The sequence below is a fragment of the Apium graveolens genome, chromosome 5 (assembly GCF_009905375.1).
Source record: "Apium graveolens cultivar Ventura chromosome 5, ASM990537v1, whole genome shotgun sequence".
NCBI classification, from domain to species: domain Eukaryota; kingdom Viridiplantae; phylum Streptophyta; class Magnoliopsida; order Apiales; family Apiaceae; genus Apium; species Apium graveolens.
In genome coordinates, this window is record NC_133651.1 from 180,431,471 (window position 1) to 180,452,562 (window position 21,092).

At 33.5% G+C, this 21,092-nt stretch overlaps 1 protein-coding gene across 1 annotated transcript; it reads right to left on the reverse strand.

Moving 5' to 3' along the window:
- Positions 1-12,155: 12,155 nt before the first annotated feature.
- Positions 12,156-13,738, reverse strand: LOC141660500 (uncharacterized). The gene is made up of 4 exons (XM_074467486.1): positions 13,630-13,738; positions 12,749-13,410; positions 12,440-12,706; positions 12,156-12,209 (listed from the first exon to the last, which is right to left on the reverse strand). Exons 1-4 carry the CDS (start codon positions 13,736-13,738, stop codon positions 12,156-12,158), a joined length of 1,092 nt encoding a protein of 363 aa, XP_074323587.1.
- Positions 13,739-21,092: the final 7,354 nt, after the last annotated feature.

Consider the following 21,092-nt stretch of genomic DNA (forward strand, 5'->3'; position numbering starts at 1 on the left):
AAGCATTTGAGTTGTAAATAAAAAGCACGATTCTATAGTAAGCTCCAGAGTTCTTGTAGTGTTGTATATCACTTTGTGCCTAGAATTTTTATTCTTTGTATAATCGTAGGATTGCCTTGAGGATAGTCTAGTCATAGTAATTGGTCTAGTTCCGAAGCATATCTGTTAAGCATTTGCACACACCACGTTTCTGGCTGTATGTCCGTTTGCATGAGTTTATTGATCTTTAGTTGTCTAACTGCATTCGTTGAGATGTGACAATTTGGTTGGTTAATTGTAGTAAGGGGGATCGTTGTATTTTCATATAGATTGCATTCATGCATATTTTTATTTGTTTTTGAGTCTGTGACGCTTGAGGACAAGCATCGATTTAAGTTTGGGGGTGTGATAAGTGGCATTTTATACCACTTAGAACGTCTTAAAATGGCTTAAATTGGTGTCTTGAAATCAAGTATTTTGTGTATTTGATGCATTTTTCTAGTGTTTATGCATTTCAGGGTATTAGTTGCATTTCGGGGGAGGAATCATCAAGAATAAGCCTTAGCATGTGTTCACCATTGCGAGAGGAAAGGAATGGGCAGATTACGGCGAAGAAACGGAGCAAACCTGGATTTTTTCCAGTAGAGGCCTGCGCGGCCGCGCAGCAATGCTGAGCGGCCGCGTAGCAACCTGCGCGCCCGCGCAGCTATGCTGAGCGGCCGCGCAGGGTCGGGGAAAAAGATAAATTATTTTAGACTTCTACTTCTGTTTGGCTTCCAACTTCTATGTAATCTGAGTTTTATGGGACTATTATATAGGTAGATTTGAGACGTTTTCACAGAGAGTATTAAGGGGATTATGTTTTAGATTGTGTTTTACGCAAGAACCGAAGGAGATAAGGAAGAAGACCGATTTAGCACACCGCAACGAAGAGGAAGCATATTTTCTTGTGATTCTTGTTTCGTTGTAACGTTGGATGCTAGTTTTCTTGCTTTGACTTATTTACTCTTGTGATGTACTCTGTTTTAATATAATTAGTTTAGTTATTATTTTCTTGTGTTTGTTTGTCATGATTTCATATGAACCCATGATGGCGATAAGTTCTATTATGGGCTAATCGTGATCATGGGGTTGCAACGAATTTATTATGGAATTCTTTAGTTAATTGTTTAATACTTTAGTGTGTGATGATTGCATGATATCTAGTATTGGTTGTGCGTATTCGTCTTATGTGCGTCGCGAACATATAAGATAGGGTGTTAATCTCTTGTGAAGCGACGGTGGATCTTGAGATTTAGAACTTGCCATGCTAGCATAGGTTCATGTACGTTGAGCATGATTAGTGGGTAACTCTAACAGTTTTATTTGCCCTATGTAATCAAAAGGAATAACTTGAGCTTAAATCGTTGTGTTGTCAATTTCTGTAGACATATAGGAACTCAACATAATTGATGACTATTCAACTTCTATCTTAATTGTGGATGCTTGGTAGAATGGTATTAGTACAATGAAAGTTGGCTTTTATCAGTTTCGTGTTATTCGATTAATATCATCACTGTCACATGCTAAAGGTAATAACAATGGCTATAGAAGGAAGTAATAATAAAGTTGTGATCTCATGAGTGTTTTATTATTGATAAATTGAAGTGTTAGTTAAGTAGTTAATTAAGTAGTTAATTATAGTTAATATTTAATCAACAATTTTAAGTGTTATTATCTTAACATTGAGAAGTAATCATACATTGGTGAGTGAGTTTAATTAGACAATAATTTAGTCTGAGTCTCTGAGGGAACGAACTAGAAAGTATTCTATATTACTTGCGAACGCGTATACTTGCGTGAATATTAGCGCGTGTTTTCGCCCTAACAGGAGCGTAAACAACCAAAGAAACATATCAAGTATATCCTTGAAGCTCTTGACTGGGATAAGTTATATGACTTTTATCAGCATCAGATGGAAGTTACACGTGACCAGTTCTACAGCTTCGTTTCTTATTGTATTAGACACGATGTTCATCAGGCAAGCTTTTTTAACTCATCTCTCAGACTGTTGCAGAGGAATAATGTTGATTTTAATCTTGAGGTTTTATCAGTACTATCTTCTAAATATTTCCCATCCAGATTTGCTTACATTTTCTTTAAGGCATTATTTAGACCAGCTGAATTAGATAGTACTGTTGCTAAAATGTATAAGATAGTCACCAATACTGACATGAGAGGAAGAGTGAAATAGATTATTACTCTGCTCTCTGACATGCACGGTAACATTGCTGGAAATGATGTTCTGCTACCAGCAAATAAATTATGTCCAAATGCAAGGAGTGTTAAACCGTTCCACCTGGAAGATGGACCTCCGTTTGAGATAGACTTGTGGAATTCACTTTGCACTGGAGCTGTCCAAGGAAACTATCAGGAAGAAGGCGACTTATGGCCAGAGGGTTTGAAGATGACACATATTTGGAACTCAAAATGTCACAAATGCACTCTTCAACTGATGCTTTTCAAGATTTTACTTTATGCTATGAATTATTAAATTTAAGTAATGTATTTGTGTAAAGTTCAATTGTTCTTATGTAACTGGAATTTAAATCCATGAATCTACATGCGCCATCTTCTATAACCTTATTTTATTTACAAGATTCTTGATGTGTTGTGCATTCATAGCTTATAGTTGGGTTTTGGAGTTAATACATCTTTCACAAATGTGTCAAATAATGACAATGCTATCAATGTCTGCATTGTTTTTATAGGTTACAAAGGTTGATTTGGTTCTTCCTGAAAGGTGTCTTCAAAGGGTACTTAATTGACAGCTATCCTCAAAACTAACTTTAGAAGGTGCTTTCAATTAAGAAGCTCTCTTAATTTAGGTTGTAAAATGTGAAGAAACAAATTCAGATTTGTAGTCATTTTCCATGGAATTAGACCTATGCCATACCTTCTGTCTAACATATTTTCAGATGAACCAAATATAAGAGTTTCATTTGGTTTTAATTTTTCCCAATAATGTTTTTCAGTCGCATGACTGTTTTAATTCATTTTCGTGTCTTGCAGGTGAATGTGTTTGACTCATGAAGAGGTTTACTAACTAATTCTAATTAACTTACCTCAATTGACATAGTGAAGCAGTATAGTGTTGGTAAGAAAGTTACTTCCGAGTACAAGGCGTGGTTAGAACTTAAACCGATGGTGCACATGGTAAACTAACAGCACTACACTGTTGTTGTATCATTTTGCATAAATTTTGAAACCACAGATCTGAACTATGAGCCGCGACATCAGTTATAATGTAAGTTTTTTTTGAACATTGCCATTATTTTGCTTGAATTCATTACTTTGATATTTATATATAGTTATCTGAATTTACATATTTTCTGATCACAATTTACAATCACATAAACAACTGCATGTTTAAAATTTTGATAAATAAAGTTTGTGCTAAACTAATTATTTACTTTGTATTGAAGAAAGTTATTTAATTCCTGAAAAAGAAATTCAATCATAATTACTAATTCATAAACTATTAAAACATGTTTTATTTTATTTCTATTAAAAACAGCTAATTGATAAACTTTTAGTAGTACTAATAATAGATATTATTCTATTAAGCTTTTAATAGAAAAGTTTCAATGTAACTGTATATGTATCTGAATTTACCTTAGCTTTCATCATATGTAGTTCAATTTTACATAATATAATCTTCTACAATATATAATTTTACATTGCCCATGAACAATGTATTTTAGAATTATTTTTCTAATGGAATATTAAACGTTGAATTGATTAGATCATGTGTGAAGAAAATACTATTATTTCTATAATTTCTTCAACATAATAATTATCTTTAGGGCACATAATTATGATGACTATTGCGATCTAAACTTTTCCAATAAATTTAGTTATTTTAAATCCCACAACTTTTTGGAATAGACAAATCTCCTCAATTCTTCTATCCTTTTTTTAGATAACTAAAACTCTTCAACTATTTGGAGCAGACACATCTATTGAATTCTTTTCTTTATATACTACAAACAATCATTTAATAATATCTCATATAATCAAATTAAACCTATAAACAGTTAACTTTTATTTTATACATTTAGGTAGAATGGAACATGTTGAGCGTGTATGGCAATTTCCTCCTAATGGTTGGGTGAAGATCAATGTCCATAGTGAGTATATCCAGAATGTTTCTGAAGGTGATAATAAAAATGGTATTGGTGTTGTTGTAAGAGATGCAGGAGGTCATCTTCTCAGACTTACTTATGGCACAACTCCAGGACTCACAAATTTGAATAATACATTATGGGCTATTTTATTAGGTATGCGCTGTGCATTCCAGGATTCTTATGAACGGGTTATCATTGAAACCGACAATATACAAGCTACCGAGAATGAAAATATTACAAAGAAGAATGGAATACACCACATTCCAGACAGACTTTTAGACTTATTCTTTCAAGGCTTAGTGATAAGAACATCCGTTATGAACTTAATTTGGTTCATCCTAATAGAAATGCAGTTGCACGTCGTTTGGCAACACTTGGAAGACAGGAATCTCATGACCTTCGAACATTTGATAGGCCTGTTACAGATATACAGAATTTCCTAAACATGGATTTAGGTATTGGGCCAGAGCAAGCAAGATTTCAGGACTTTGAAGTTAATGATCCCGAACCACCAATTGATGGTCAGGTTGTGCAAGTTTAAAATTCTTTCAATGTATGTGAATGTGATATATGTCTATCATGTAAGGAAGACATATTTATATATAGAATAAACTGCATTTTTAATTGTTGTTCAATGTATATATATGTTTTTAAACATCTACAGTAAACACAACATGACAGTAATCCAACATAAACAATCAATCATATTTGTAATTATTGCATAAAAACGTTTATTACTATCCTCCAAGTAGAGGAAGTAGAATACATCATCACAGCATATCGACTACAACATAATTTATATATTTCGAGCATAATCATCTAATAATATGCGAAGCTTTCCACTTTCTTCACTCAACATATCTGCACGAGCATTCAAAGTATTAAGATGTTCTTTCCATCCATCACCAAACTTTTTAAATGCACTTAGCATTTCTTCTGTGTTAAGTTTGAATTTTTTCTCATGACCATGTAGAGATGTGGACGTACCACCTAGGAATCTGCGTGAATCCACTCTATAAGAATGTGGAATTTCAGTACTACTTTGTGATGACTCTCCACGTTTTTTCCTTGATCCATTTTTCAGAGTACTCTATTTCGCTGTGAAAGATCGAAACTGAGTCCATTAAATTTGTAATATAAAGCAATATAAATCATAAAAACAGATAAACATTTGAATATTACTTGAATTGTTCTTCAAGGCCAATAGAACGAGCAAACAATTCATATTGCCTATTTTCCATTGTAGCATACATCTCTGAGTAGAAAATCTTTGTTTCTTCCATGTCATTAGTGAATTCTGTGCACGCTATAGCCAAATTTTGAAACTCTTGCTCCGCGACATTCTTTATGCCTGACCATCTCTTCCTCTTCTCACTTCTTGAAGTCATTTTGTAATCTGTAATATACATCTAAATTTTAAAAACACCCAAAGGTATATATATATGAGTATTGCTGGTAGTTTTTGGCAGTTATTTTCTGATAAATTTAACAGTTACCATGATCTGTAACAATCGAATGGTAGTTAACAATTTGAATTTTTTTTCCTGTTTTCAACTGTCATGTTACTCTTAATTTTTGATGTGTCCTTAAGGAATATGCTGATTAGGTCCTCATTATGAGAAGATACTATTAAAAAGGTTTACAAAAAACCATTTTACATGTGTTGGTGCATACTGTGCATATTCACATACTCATTCTTTTCCTCATGTTTGGAGATCGTCACTTCTACTGCAAGAGGAAGAGAATCAGGATCATTACATTGTTTTGGATTAATCATGCATCAGCCTATGAGTGTAACGTTCTGATATCCCTGAAGTCTATCCGCACTTAATTTCTGATATAAGTTCTGACACCTTAAGTTCTGATAACTTCCTGTCTTCAGTAAGTTTTAATTTCCAGTTAAGTTCTGATTTGTGATGTCATGTCTAATCTGATTTGTTTAGTTTCAGAACTTATTATCAGAATATCGAAACTTAACTGGAAATCAGAACTTACCGAAGATAGGAAGTTATCAGAACTTAAGGAGTCAGAACTATTATCAGAACTTAAGTGCGGATACACTTCAGGGATGAAAAATGGATGATTTACAGGAGAGGATCTGGAATAAACAAAAGAATATATGCTTGGAGAGTTGGACAGCTAAATGACTTATATCCATTAAACAAAAGAAGATGTTTATCTTGCTTACTCGTGCATCAGCTTATGAATGCGGCTAAGTGTATGCATCAAAGTTTTTCAGAGTTAGGAATGTAATTAACATGTGAATATGCATCATATTATATACATCCTACTATTTTTTACAATTATCTATTATGGTTGGATCAATTTTATCGTGGAAATTAAATTTAAATACTATCCGTTTTAATCTTTAGTAGCATGACATCATGAATTGAAGTGGATGTTTTAACATTAATCACATTTTTGTACTTCTTGAACATGTCTGCCAGTACATTTTTAAAATTAGATAGAACATTAAGAGGGATGCATTTTCACTTTATATGTAGTAATCATATATTCTCACAGAGAAATATTATGCATTTGCAAAAAGAATATCCATATGTTGTAGTTTGACAATGTCCGAGATGTACTTAACGTTAAATTCAATTTTATAACTTTATAGCTACTATGATTTACCTAAAAAATATATGTGCCAACTAAAGAAAATTTTAAAAAAGATGTAGCAATCTCCTGAGATCGAACTTCAAGAGATTATGATTTTCAAAAAAAAAAGTTTGTACGCTACAATATGCAAATCATTACAAACATACAGAGGTTTATGAGAGCAAACCAAATTTATAGATAAGTATGAAAACGAAAAAGGTAGAGTTTACCATGTGCATATTAGTCATCAACTTGAAATATATAAAAACTATATATTAGTATGCTATTGACAATAAAACGGCACTCCCGTTTTAATATTTAGGATTTTGGTTCAAGGTTTCATCACCAACCTCAAAACTTAAGTTGCATATGAAAATACAAAATTACAATATAATTCAATATAATTTAAAGCATAAGCATATGGAACACATTCAAATTGATATAAAGAGTATTCCAACAGCATCATAATATCAAAATTCAATCTCCAAACTACATTGATACTGTTAAGTAGCAGGTTCAGATTCTAAGAAATATATGGAGGATAATTACTCATTGGGAGGATTGAGTTCAATGTTAAAAGTTGGAACAACACTGTCTTGCTGTAATGTGAAGCGCAGATTGTCATCCTCCTTTAAGTCAAGATCTTTAACAAATTTGCTCCATCCATGTGAAAATCTGGCAACTGTCCCGTTTAGCACTATTTTATGTCCCAAACTCCTTGGCCAGTTCTGAACTTCACCATGTCTCCGCTTTTCCACATTTGATCTCGGAATCTTATAGTTCTAGGAATGTGCTGCACAATAGTTGAATATGTTAGCATAATTTGATAAGTCTGTTCCTGAACATAATACAACAAAGTATTCGAAATAGTTATATTATACTCTTATATATTATTATTCACCGCTCCATGACATTTGGAGTTCAAGAGACTTCCAGCCAATAATTTAGAAAACTGGAGATTCATTCCAACTTGCGCATCATGTGGATTGTTGTTTTCCATCAACTGCATATTCTGTATTCCAGCATTGTCCTGTGCAGGGTTATCATATCCTTCTACCTCCATCTCAGTTGACAAATCCACAATTTCGACATTTTGTTCTAAGTACGGATATAAGACAATATTAATTTCAAGACCACTGCTTATGTAAAAGGACCTTACAAAGTAAATAAGGAAACAAAACATATGGCATACAAATTCCAGGAGGTGAATCTGTAAAATTATCTTCAAAAAGAAAAAAATTGGCACTAGGCTTTCTCCTCCGATTACTTTCTGCTGTGGAACGTGTAATTTCCGTTCCTTCACACATAAAAATCCTTCCACAAAACTCACCATTCCCATCGAAACTAAATAATATCATATCATTATCCACTAGACCAAAATACTTAATCAGTTGTTTTAGCCCATAAAGTATTCTAAATTTAGCATCGTATCTTACATCCCACAGAATCCCATTGATTATAATATGTTCAACACCAAGGAGATGCTTTTCAGTCTCCTGGCCTAAAAACCTTGGGATTGTCTGTTACAATGTTAAAACATAAAAGAATTATTAATCATTTACTAATAACATACAAGAATATGGGTAAAAAACAATAGGTTACTCACAATATATCCAAGCTTCAAAGGAGCCTAAAAAAAATCTTATAAAATGATCTTCTTCCATTTCTATCCCCTGTTTGTTAATTATCAAATTTAAATTTATTACTAATTATATTTGAATCTTCTAGAAATTAAAAGACTGATCTTTCAAATAAAGTGTTGCACCCTCATAGCAAAATCAAAAGAATTGTGAGATACCTTTTTTTTTCTCAGCATCCACTTCTTTCTCATTAAAAATAAAAAGTAGAACAATCTCTGGTAGCTCATGAGCCATATTCATAGCTATTACATCACCTGCACAGATATCCAACTCCTTCAAAACTCCAGACCATCCTTTCCCAAACCAACACTTTTCTCCAACCCAATGGATGAGTACATCCCATTTTCTGCAGCCATGCTTCAAACAGATCTTGGACATTCCTTTCCCTCGCTTATACAAATTTTCCAAATGAGTAGGCAGTTCCTGTTCAATTGAGCACATTGAATATTAGATTTAAGATAATTAAACCAAATGTTTATATATATGAGGTAAATAATAAATATATAGATAGAGAGAGTTGTTACCATATTATCCAAGTCCTCCATACATGAGTATTGTCTGGTCACCATCAAGGATTGTTCACAATCAAGTCTTACAGCATTGTAGTGAATACAAGCAAGGTACCTCTCAATAACATCATGATTACGACAATATATAAACTCATCCATAATCCAATTATTATAGTTCTCTTTATTGAAGAAAAACATTGGCTCAACTGATGGATGTGTAATCGAAACAGCCATATGGTTGAAACACTGGATAGTAAAGTTGCCATACCCATAATAATCAAAAACAACAACAGAATACATCTTTAAATCATAAAATCTCATAAATTCTTGAAGGCCGTAGATTTTTTTTTATACTTATCATATTCCGCTTTTTAAACAATTGTCTTGCACTTTAGGTGTAATTGGGAATGAAGTTTACTCCTGAATTTATCAATAAAACTAGACGGAACCCTCTGCAATTTTCGATAGATAATGCAGTGAGGTACAATATAAATTCAACTTCTTAATAACATTCAAATACAATCAGTTAAAAACTTACAAATGCTCCATCCTCATCTTTCTCCACATTTGCAGAAACAAAACTGCCTAACGGTTTTCGTCCTCTACCTACATTTAATATTATCAATCATGTTTACCTAAGTTTTTAAATAAGCATCCAACAAGAAATTAAAAACATTGTCTGACATATTTACCCATATCCCAGTCAACATTCCATGAGTCGTGCTTTCTCTTAAGTTCCTAAACATTGAAATTTAAAACTCAATCCAAAACCAGTTCATGAAGAAATTTTCAAAAATTCGTGAATAATCTACTTTTGGAAATCTTATCAATCTGCTATACAGAAGTATAGGCATCCAACGGTGAACTAATTATATCAATTTGAAATCAAATCATTTTCTATATGACTCCGAACTAAAACATGCAATCAACATCAATACAAACCCCCGACGATACTCTATCTCGCACGCGAACTACTAACGGACACAATACATACTAAACTCGGCTAAGTAAAGTTCAGTATATGTTACTCTTATACATACAAATGGAGAATTACTTATACAAATCTCATTAAACAAACTATTAGCCATGAACTTTACAACCAATTGATAAACAACTAAAACATGGATAGATGGGGATACTAACCTCCATAAATTGTTCATAATCTTCTGATTGAGAGAGTTGGTTTCCATGATTTGAAGTAGTAGCCATCGATTCTCCCTCGGCAGAGCTCTGTTCTATATTTTGTTTGTAGTTAACGGTATTTTACCTAAATCCAACACTTTATGAACGATATGTTGGGTATGAATTACCTAATCTTTAAAAATTTAAATTCTTTTAAATTAAATATTAAAATATACATACTATTGAAATTGTGTAAAGATTATTAAATTAAATTTTATGTTTTATCATTAAAATCATATCAGAATAAAATATATTTTAATTTTAATCCTTATATGCTTATAAATTAATAATTATCACATTTTATAAATTTATAATTATCACGTTCTATGTTTTGTTTACCGTTAACGGTATTGTGCCTAAATCCAACACTTTGTTAAAGATATGTTGGGTATGAATTACCTAATCTTAAAATATAAATCTAAATTATTTTAAATAAAATATTACAATATACATGCTATTGAAACCTTGTAAAGATTATTAAATTAAATTTTACGTTTTATCATTAAAATAATATAAGAACAAATTATATTTTAATTTGAATATTTATATGGGTATAAATTAATAATTATCACATTTTATAAATTAATCAACACAAATTAAAAAACACATGTTGAGATTATTTTATTTTATTATTAATTAAATAAATTATTCTTAAATCATTTTCTTAATAAAATTGTAATATACCTTAAAATTAATCTATATCATATGAAAAAACGTGAAACATGCGCTGATTTTATTACAAACAAAAATCAAAATTAGTTAATTATGTTTTAAAACAAAAATTATGACAACACAACATATATTTTTCTAACATACCTGAAAAAGTATATCCGCGTACATTTTTTTCATTAACTGAAAATTTACGTAAATATTTCTCTTTATATTATTTAATATTTTTTAAAAAATTAAATATATTTAGAACGCGTAGCGCGGGCAAAAATCCCTAGTTTAGAATAAAAGTCGGTATGTATGATATTTAGAATGTCTCAGTATGACATTTGAAATGTCATGGTATGACATTTTAATTGACACGGTATGACATTTTATATTTATCTCGGTATGACATTTTAAATATCATACCGAGTTAAATCAGAATGTCATATGAGAAACTAAAAAATGTCATATTAACAATAAATAAATAACTAAAATATTTTTACAATATCTAATCTATTATTAATTAATCAAAACTATGAAATAATAATTATATATATATTAAAAATAGTAATAAGTGCTTATGCTATACTTGAAAATTATCTAAAAAAGAATATTAATTTATTCTCAAGAAAATTTCTCTAAATATTCATAAGTCTTAGGATCCTGTTGATTCGAAATTTATAAATTCTTTAAATATAGGCATTTAATATTTAAAAACTCAAATCAACTCATAACAAGTAAAATTAGCCACCATTTAACATCCCTAACTCACTAACCAACTTGGAGAAACTGGATTCATCAAGTGATTTTGTAAAGATGTGGGCTATCTGATCTGTTGTGGGTATAAAGTGTAACACCACATTTCCATTCATGACATGCTCCCTAATAAAATGATATTGTATGTCGATGTGTTTTGGTTCGCGAATGTTGTACATGATTGTGGAGATGGCTATAGCACTTGTGTTGTCATAGAAAATTAGAATTTTGTTCAACACAAATTCGTAGTCATTTAGCTGATTCCTTATCTACAAGATTTGTGCACAACAGCTACCTGCATAATCTGAATCTGTATAGCCTATTAGTTCAAAAACGGTATCTTTAGGGTACCAAATTTTAAGATTTGGTGCACCCTTCAGATATCAAAAGATACGCTTAACAGCTATAAGATGAGATTCCCTAGGAACAGACTAAAACCTCGCACATAAGCATTTTGCAAACATTATATCTGGTTAAATACAATAATGAGCCTATCATATCTCTATAGCTTGTGATATCAACTTTTTTACTAGTTTTATCTTTATCAAGCTTGGTGGTTGTTGGCATTGGGGTTTTTGCCGATGAAGAATCTTCTAGACTGTATTTCCTCAAAAGACCCCTTACGTAATTTGATTGGAAAATAAAAATCCCATCTTCTTTTGCTTAACTTACAAATTAAGAAAGAATGGCAGCTCACCCATCGTGCTCATCTCATACCTACCCTGCATTAACATAGCAAATCTTTTGCACAAGTTTTTTAAATATAATCAAATATAATATCGTCAACATAAACTTGAACAAATATCATATCTTTATCATGCAATTTATAAAAGAGAGTTTTATCTATGACACCTCTAGTAAAATCATTTTCAAGTAAAAACACATATAGAGTGTCATACCATGTCCTTGGTGCTTGCTAGAGTCCAAAAAGAGTTTTAAATAAGAAATATACAAAATTAGTAAACTCGGGATTTTCAAAGCCATGGGGCTGCTCAACATGCACTTCTTCTTCTAACTTTCGATTCAGAATGGCCATTTGCTCAACTTTGAAATTGGAATGTGTTGTGAATGCCAGAAAATTTCTAATAGCTTCAAGTCTTGCAACTGGTGCATAAGTATTATCATAATCAATTCCATTTTCCTGAGAGTAACCCTTTGCAACTAGTCTAGCCTTGTTCCTTGTAACAATGCCATCACCGTCTAACTTGTTTTTGTATACCTATTTAGTGCCAATCACATATCTATCTTTTGTCCTGGGTACCAGTATCCATACTTCTTGTCTCTCAAACTGATTGATCTCTTCTTGCATGGCAAGAACCCAATCTGGATCACTTAGTGCATCTTCAATTTTCTTCGGTTCTTCTTGAGATAGAAAAACTGAAAATAGACATTCATTCTGGGTTGCACTCCTAATCCTGACCCCAACATCTGGATCACCAATAATCAATTCAAACAGATGCTCTCTGCTCCAAACCCTTTCCCTAGGTAAGTTTGATCTTGACGATCCGTCTTGATATGTAAGTTGATGTTGTGTGGTGCTAGTAGATCCAATATCTCCCCCTGAGTTGCTATCAGGATCATTTGTTGATCCACCACTGGCATTAGTAGTATCTCCAGTATTTCCATTATTTCCACCACTATTACCTGGATCATTATCATCATTATTGTCATCATTATGTCCTGTTACAGCATAAGGTTCTCCTTCATCATTGGAATGTGAGTCTGAATAGTTATCAAACTTTAGTGACTCGGATGGATCTTCAGTTTGGATACTTGGGAGTTTAGTATCGTCGAATGTAACATTGACACTTTCTTTTACTTTGTGCTCATCAATAATATACACCCTATATGCTCTTCTAGAATAACCAACAAAAATAGCTTCATGTGCCTTGGCCTCGAACTTGCCACGATATACATCTCCATCTTTAAACACATAACATTTGGCTCAAAATACATGAAATTACTTGAGTGTTGGTTTCTTTTCAGCCATTAACTCATAGAGATTCTTCATGTCATCTTTATTGATTAAAGTTCGATTCTGGGTATAACACGCCGTATTCACTACTTCAGCCCAAAAGTAGATAGGGAGCCTTGATTCACTTAACATCGTTCTTGCAATTTCAATCAAGGTACGATGCTTACTTTCTACTACTCCATTCGGTTGCGGAGTCCTTGGCACTGAGTATTGTCTTGTTATCCTCTTGTCTGAGCAAAAGTCAATCAGAATCGCATAACTTGAATTATGTCCCATTGTATGACCTTATTGCACAGACGAGTAGTTTATAATCTAACTCAATTATCTTGATATGATCAACCACCAGTTGTGGAGTTTCATCCTTAGAGTTTAGGAATAAAACCCATGTGTACTTTGTGTAGTCATCCACAATCACTAAGGCATATTTTTTCTTCGATAGCGATAAGATATTAACTGGACCAAATAAATCCATATGTAACAGTTGCAGTGGTTCAGTAATATAAGAACTGTCAGTGTCTTTGTGACTTACTTTCCTTGACTTTCCTTTCTGACATGCCTCGCACAGTCCTTCTTATGTAAATTCCATATGAGGCAATCCTCTCACTAAGTCTCTTTTTACTAAAGAATTCAATATTTTACAGTTTAGATGTGAGAGCCTCTGTGCCATAGCCAACTATCTTCTGACGATGCCTTTAAGTACAAACAATTTACTTCATCTTCAGATTTTAAGTTGAGATTTGCTATGAACAAGTGCCCTTTCCTTACTCCTCATTGAGCAAGCTTGACATCTTTCGTATGCGCTATCAAACATTTCTCTTTATTAAAATTGACAATGTATCCTTCGTCACAAAATTGAATGATACTGAGAAGATTATGTTTGACTCTTTCAACCAAAGATACATTTTCAATAATAACATTTTCAGCATGTAAAATGCCATATCATGTAGTCAATCCTTCGCTGTTATCTCCAAAGGTGATGATTGGGCCAGCTCTCTCAACCACATTTGATATCAGGGTTTTATCTCCGGTTATATGTCTTGAAGATCCATTGTCCATGATCCATTTAACCTTGTTAACCTTTTTCACTCCCTACAACCATCAAATGGATTAAATCTTCTTCAGAACCCAAAACTTATTGGGTCAGGTGATGTGAATATGAAAGGAAATTTGGTTGAGGATCAACCTATTAATCTGTTGCTCACTACAATAGGGTTTGACAATGACAAGAGACAAATATGGGTCACAAAACTTACTTGGACAATAAAGCATGATGAAGGAACAAATGAAGCTTTGCCACTCAGCTCAACAACCAGCATGGGCTGACCTATTTTCGCTTATATAATTAATAATTCGACTTTTGGCTTGCAAGTTTTTACCTTTCAGTTGAAAGGGTTTTTCTTGCTTTAAGCACTTGGGATTTTATTTTCCTATTTGGATTCTGTTTTTATATGTTTTCTATTTGAATTTGGATTTTAAATTAGTTTCCTGAAAGGATTCAGATATTGGCTAATTCAAGCTGATTTTGAATTTCTCTTGGAATTCTGTTGTGTTTAGGTTATTGGTTAAGCCTATAAATACCCCTCTCATGTAATCTTTTAAGATATATGTGATGATTATGTTTTGAGATAAACTATGATTAGTTTTCTTTCTTCTAAACTTCAATTACTGGATTGTTTTGAAGGTTAGATTCAAATTACTTAGTTTCTGGATTGATCTAACGAATTTGAGATTCAAAGTTCACGTTTCTGGATTGATCGTGTTCGTTGAAATATCCTTTTCTTCTTGTTTTTATTTCTTTGTGGTGCGATCCACATCAATTTGGTATCAAGAGCCAAGGTTTTTTTTTCCTCCAATTTCCTAATAGTTGGGAGATCTAGGTTCTGAAAAAAAATAAAATTTTTTTTTTACTATTCACGGGTACGGTTCCCTGGGTACTGTTCACGGGTTACTGTTCACATGTTACTGTTCACGTGCACTGTTCATCAGAATTTTTTTTCCCCTTCATATTTTTCATATGGCTACCGATGAATTACTCATAAAATTAACTAAAAAATTGGAGAATATAGATGTACGAACGAAAAAGCTTGCTGATTCAACAGAGTCTAGATTGAAAGCGGTTGGTAAACTTGTACTTAAGGTGCAAAATGACAAGACACATGATGAACTTGTTGATTCGGGTGATTCTGTTTCACCTAAAGAGAAAAGCTTTAAAATTGATGACCGTGGGATTAAACTTGATGATTTTACAGGATTAGGCAGCCCAGACGATTTTCTTGAGTGGGTTCGACAAGTTGAGAAGATTTCTGATTATAAGCGGTTTGATGATAAGACACGATTTCAAATTGCTACGATCAGACTTACAAAGAATGCAGGATTATGGTTTGAGAACCTGAAGGCAAGAAGAGCTAGATCTGGAAAAGAAAAGATCATGACTTGGACAACTTTAAAGAAAAAACTTTGTGCAAGGTATCTTCCGGATGATTACGCACAGGTACAATACTTGAAGCTCACCTCCCTTTCTCAAGATACAATGAGTGTTTCAGAGTATGTTGCTGAATTTGATAGATTATGCTTAATTTGTGACTTGGCGGAAAAAGAAACAATGAAAATTGCAAGGTTTATTCGTGGATTAAAATGATCTATTGCTAAAAAGGTAAAATTACATTCATATAGCTCGTTTAATGATGTTTACAAGCTAGCTATGAAAATAGAATCTCATCAAGAAGAGGAGAAACCGAAATCTAATTTTAAAGGGTTTGGGTCTGGTACTTCCAAAGGGGTTGGACAGTTTAAATCTAATTTTTCCGATGACTCTACACAAGCTTCGCTGAAAAGTCAATCGACTGGCTTTACTTCACAACCAGAGACTTCTTCATCGGCCAAGAAGAAGGTTGAAAGGCAGAAAGTGTATGTGTCTAAAGAAGAGTTCGATAGTCGACGAAAGTGTTTTAAGTGTCAAGGTAAAGGACATATTGCAAGTGAGTGTCCTTCTAGAAGAACTCTTACTATGAAGCAATACATGGAGTGGGATGCAGAGGAACAGTTCTTACAATTTCTCCCAGAAGTGACTCAAGAGAAATTAGTCAATAATAACGGAGATGAACTTGCTTATGCAGAGAATGATGCTAATTTGCTTGTTGTTCGTAGGATTTTACACAAAGAGACTACACCAAATACTGATCAACGAGAAAACTTATTTCACACAAGGTGTAAAGTTGGGGATCGGACTTGCAATATGATTATTGATAGTGGATCATGCACGAACGTTGCATCCATTAACATGGTCAATAAGCTAAATCTTCCAACTCGTGTTCATGAGAAACCATATAAGTTGAATTGTCTTGATGACTCGAAGGGTTTAGACATGAAAAAGCAAGCCTTGGTGAGTTTTTCGATTGGTAGTTATAAGGATGAGTTATTGTGCGATGTGATTCCTATGAGTGCATGTCATCTTTTACTTGGAAGACCATGGCAGTTTGATAGAAAGGTAATGCATGAAGGTGATACTAATGTTTATTCGGTACAAGTTGGGAGTAAACGTATTAAACTTCAACCTTTGTCTCCTAATGAGTATTATGAACATATGCGTGATTCAAAGAAGAAAACTAGCTTATTTTTGTCAGGAAAAGAATTTGAAAAGGAGGCGGCTACAAATGGGGGTATAGCATATGCTTTGTTTGTAAAGAAAATAACTCCTAATCAAGGCGATTCAGATCCACTTCTTCATGATTTGCTCGCTGAATTTGGTGATATTTTTCCAGATGAGTTACCTACTGGTTTACCTCCAGTATGAGGAATCGAGCATGCAATTGATCTTATTCCTGGTGCTCCTTTACCTAATAAACCTGCTTATAGATGTGATCCAGAGGCCTCTAAAGAGCTTCAGAGACAAATTGAAGATTTGATTAAAAAAGGTCTTGTACGCGAGAGTATGAGTTCTTGTGCGGTTCCCGCTTTGCTAGTTTCAAAGAAGGATGGAACATGGAGAATGTGTGTTGATTCTAGAGCGGTGAACAACATTACCATCAAATATCGTTTCCCTATGCCTCGATTAGAAGATATGCTTGATGAGTTGCATGGTGCGACAATTTTCTCTAAGATTGATCTTCGAAGTGGATATCATCAAATGCGGATTCGTGAATGTGATGAATGGAAAACAGCTTTTAAAACTAAACAAGGATTATATGAGTGGATGGTGATGCCTTTTGGTCTTTGCAATGCCCCTAGCTCCTTTATGCGGCTCATGAATGAGGTACTTCGTCCTTTCCTAAACAAATTTATCGTTGTCTATCTTGATGATATTCTGGTTTATAGTAGAGATAAATTTGAGCATATGCATCACCTTAGACTTTTGTTTGAAAAGTTGCGAGACCAGAAACTTTTTGGTAAACTCGAGAAGTGTTCTTTTATGGTATCGCGTATCTCGTTTCTTGGTTATATTATTTCTGATTGTGGAGTACAAGTTGATCCTGAAAAGGTTATAGCTATTTCTTCCTGGGTTGTTCCTCAAACCGTTCATGAGGTGCGGAGTTTTCATGGATTGGCTTCTTTTTATAGAAGATTTATCAAAAACTTTTCTTCTATTATGGCTCCTATTACCGAGCTACTCAAAAAGGGTGAGTTTGAATGGTCTAATAAAGCTCAAAAGGCATTCAATGAGATTAAGGAAAAGCTTTGTAATGCTCCAGTTTTAGCCTTACCAGATTTCAATACACTATTCAAGGTTGAGTGTGATGCAAGTGGAGTTGGTATAGGTGCTGTGTTGATTCAAGCAAAAAGACCTATTTCATTTTTTAGTGAAAAGCTGACTGGCGCAAAACACAACTATTCGAATTATGATCGTGAGTTTTATGCTATTGTCCGAGCATTGGATCATTGGTCGCATTATTTGCATCCCAAACCTTTTGTGCTATATTCTGATCATGAAGCGCTAAAGTTCATTAATGGACAGCAAAAGTTGAACTATCGTCATGCTAAATGGGTGGAATTTCTTGAATCTTTCATATTTTCCTCAAAATACAAAGAAGGAAAGTCTAATGTCGTGGCAGATGCTCTTTCAAGGAGGGCATATTTGTTAGCTATGGTTGATGCTCGAATTCTTGGTTTTGAGCTTCTTAAAGGCTTATATGCATCTGATGTTGATTTTGCACAAGAATTCAGTTCTCCAACTCGGAATTACACCATTCAAGATGGGTTTCTTTTTAAGGGGAATAAGCTTTGTATTCCTAATTGTGGTGTGCGTGAGTTACTTGTTCGTGAAGTACATAGTGGTGCTATTGCCGGCCATTTTGGGGTGCATAAAACTTTGGATTGGTTAAATGAGAGTTTTTTCTGGCCTCGAATGATTCGAGATGTTCAATCAGTGGTTTCTAGATGTGCTACTTGTCAAAAGGCCAAAAGTACATTTTCTAAGGGTTTGTATACTCCACTTCCTGTTGCTGAAGTTCTGTGGGATAGTGTAAGTATGGATTTTATCATTGGTTTGCCAAGAACGCAAAGAGGGAAGGATTCTATAATGGTTGTCGTTGATCGTTTTTCAAAGATGGCTCACTATATTCCAATGACTAAAACGGATGATGCATAACATGTTGCTGATCTCTATTTTAAGGAGATTGTTCATTTGCATAGTATTCCACGAAGCATTGTTTCTGATCGAGATTCAAAGTTTTTGAGTCACTTTTGGAAGTGTTTATGGAGATGGCTTGAAACTAAGTTGCTATTTAGCACATCTCATCATCCTCAGACGGATGGCCAAACTGAGGTGACTAACAGGACTTTAGGTACCTTACTTCGTGGATTAGTAGGCAAGACTCAAAAGGATTGGGATATCAAGTTATGTCATGCCGAGTTTGCTTATAATCGATCTCATTCTTCTACTACCTCCCGTTCTCCTTTTGAAGTGGTTTATGGTATTAACCCATTTCTTCCAATTGATTTGCTTTATTTACACAAAGATGATATTCACACTGATGCCAAGAATCGTTTGGATGTCTTTAAGAAGACCTGTGAGCAAGTAAAAGAGAGGATTGAGAAGATGAATGCACTTTACAAGGCTCGAGCCGACAAGAGGCTTAAGCAACCTGTATTCAAACCTGGAGATCTTGTTTGGGTTCATTTGCGAAAAGAAAGGTTTCGAAGCAAAAGAAAGAACAAGCTTATGCCAAGGGCAGATGGTCCATTTGAGGTACTTGAAGCTTATGGAGATAGCGCTTACAAGATAGATCTACCAAGTAACTTTGGCGGTGTTAGTGCAACTTTTAATGTGGGTGACCTTTCTCCTTACTTGGATGATGTGAATTTGAGGGCAAATTTTTTTGATGAGGGGGAGAATGATGGGAATATGAAAGGAAATTTGGTTGAGGATCAACCTATTAATCTGTTGCTCACTACAATGGGGTTTGACAATGACAAGAGACAAATATGGGTAACAAAGCTTACTTGGACAACAAAGCATGATGAAGGAACGGATGAAGCTTTGCCACTCAGCTCAACAACCAGCATGGGCTGCCTATTTTGGCTTATATAATTAATAATTCGACTTTTGGCTTGCAAGTTTTTACCTTTCAGTTGAAAGGGTTTTTCTTGCTTTAAGCACTTAGGATTTTATTTTCCTATTTGGATTCTGTTTTTATATGTTTTCTATTTGGATTTTAAATTTGTTTCCTGAAAGGATTCAGATATTGGCTAATTCGAGCTGATATTGAATTTCTCTTGGAATTCTGTTGGGTTTAGGTTATTGGTTAAGCCTATAAATACCCCTCTCATGTAATTTTTTAAGATATATGTGATGATTATGTTTTGAGATAAACTATGATTAGTTTTCTTTCTTCTAAACTTCAATTACTGGATTGTTTTGAAGGTTAGATTCAAATTACTTAGTTTCTGGATTGATCTAAGGAATTTGAGATTCAAAGTTCACGTTTCTGGATTGATCGTGTTCGTTGAAATATCCTTTTCTTCTTGTTTTTGTTTCTTTGTGGTGTGATCCACATCATCGGGCATATTTAAAGAATTGTCATTTGTTAGGTTTAACAACAATATCTAACTTGACAGTGTCAGCTTTTTTCTAGATTGAACATGTCTCCATGTAAACAGCCTTAACAACCTTGTGTACAGGCTTTGGAGAAAATGTCTCCTTCTGTGAAGCAAGAGGACTTGCAGTCTTTGATTTAGCATGATTGTGATTTATGTGTTGTCTAGGTGTAGTATTGTTATAAGTAGCATGCATACTTTTAAAATATTGTGATTTATGTGTTGTCTAGGTGTAGTATTGTTATAAGCAGCATGCATACTTTTAAAATATGTTGACATAACAATAAAAGCACATAACATATAATTACCTACACCACATGGTTTATGACATGCATCAATCGCAGACAAAAGTATTTATAATAGTAGGAGTATTAACAGTATCTACTTCAACTTCATTAACTGTTTTAAAGTTCTCAGTAGAATGATATTGGTTATTACTTCTCCTACTATTAACAAACTTATTAGGTCTGTTATGATCCATTTTTAAGTTACTTGCACCTATTCAGGATTGGGTAAACAAGAAGTGCCCACATCATCTGCTAGTCTTCTAGGTGCTAACTTCCCTCTTTTCCTTTTCCTCGAGGTCTTCTAGTTTAAT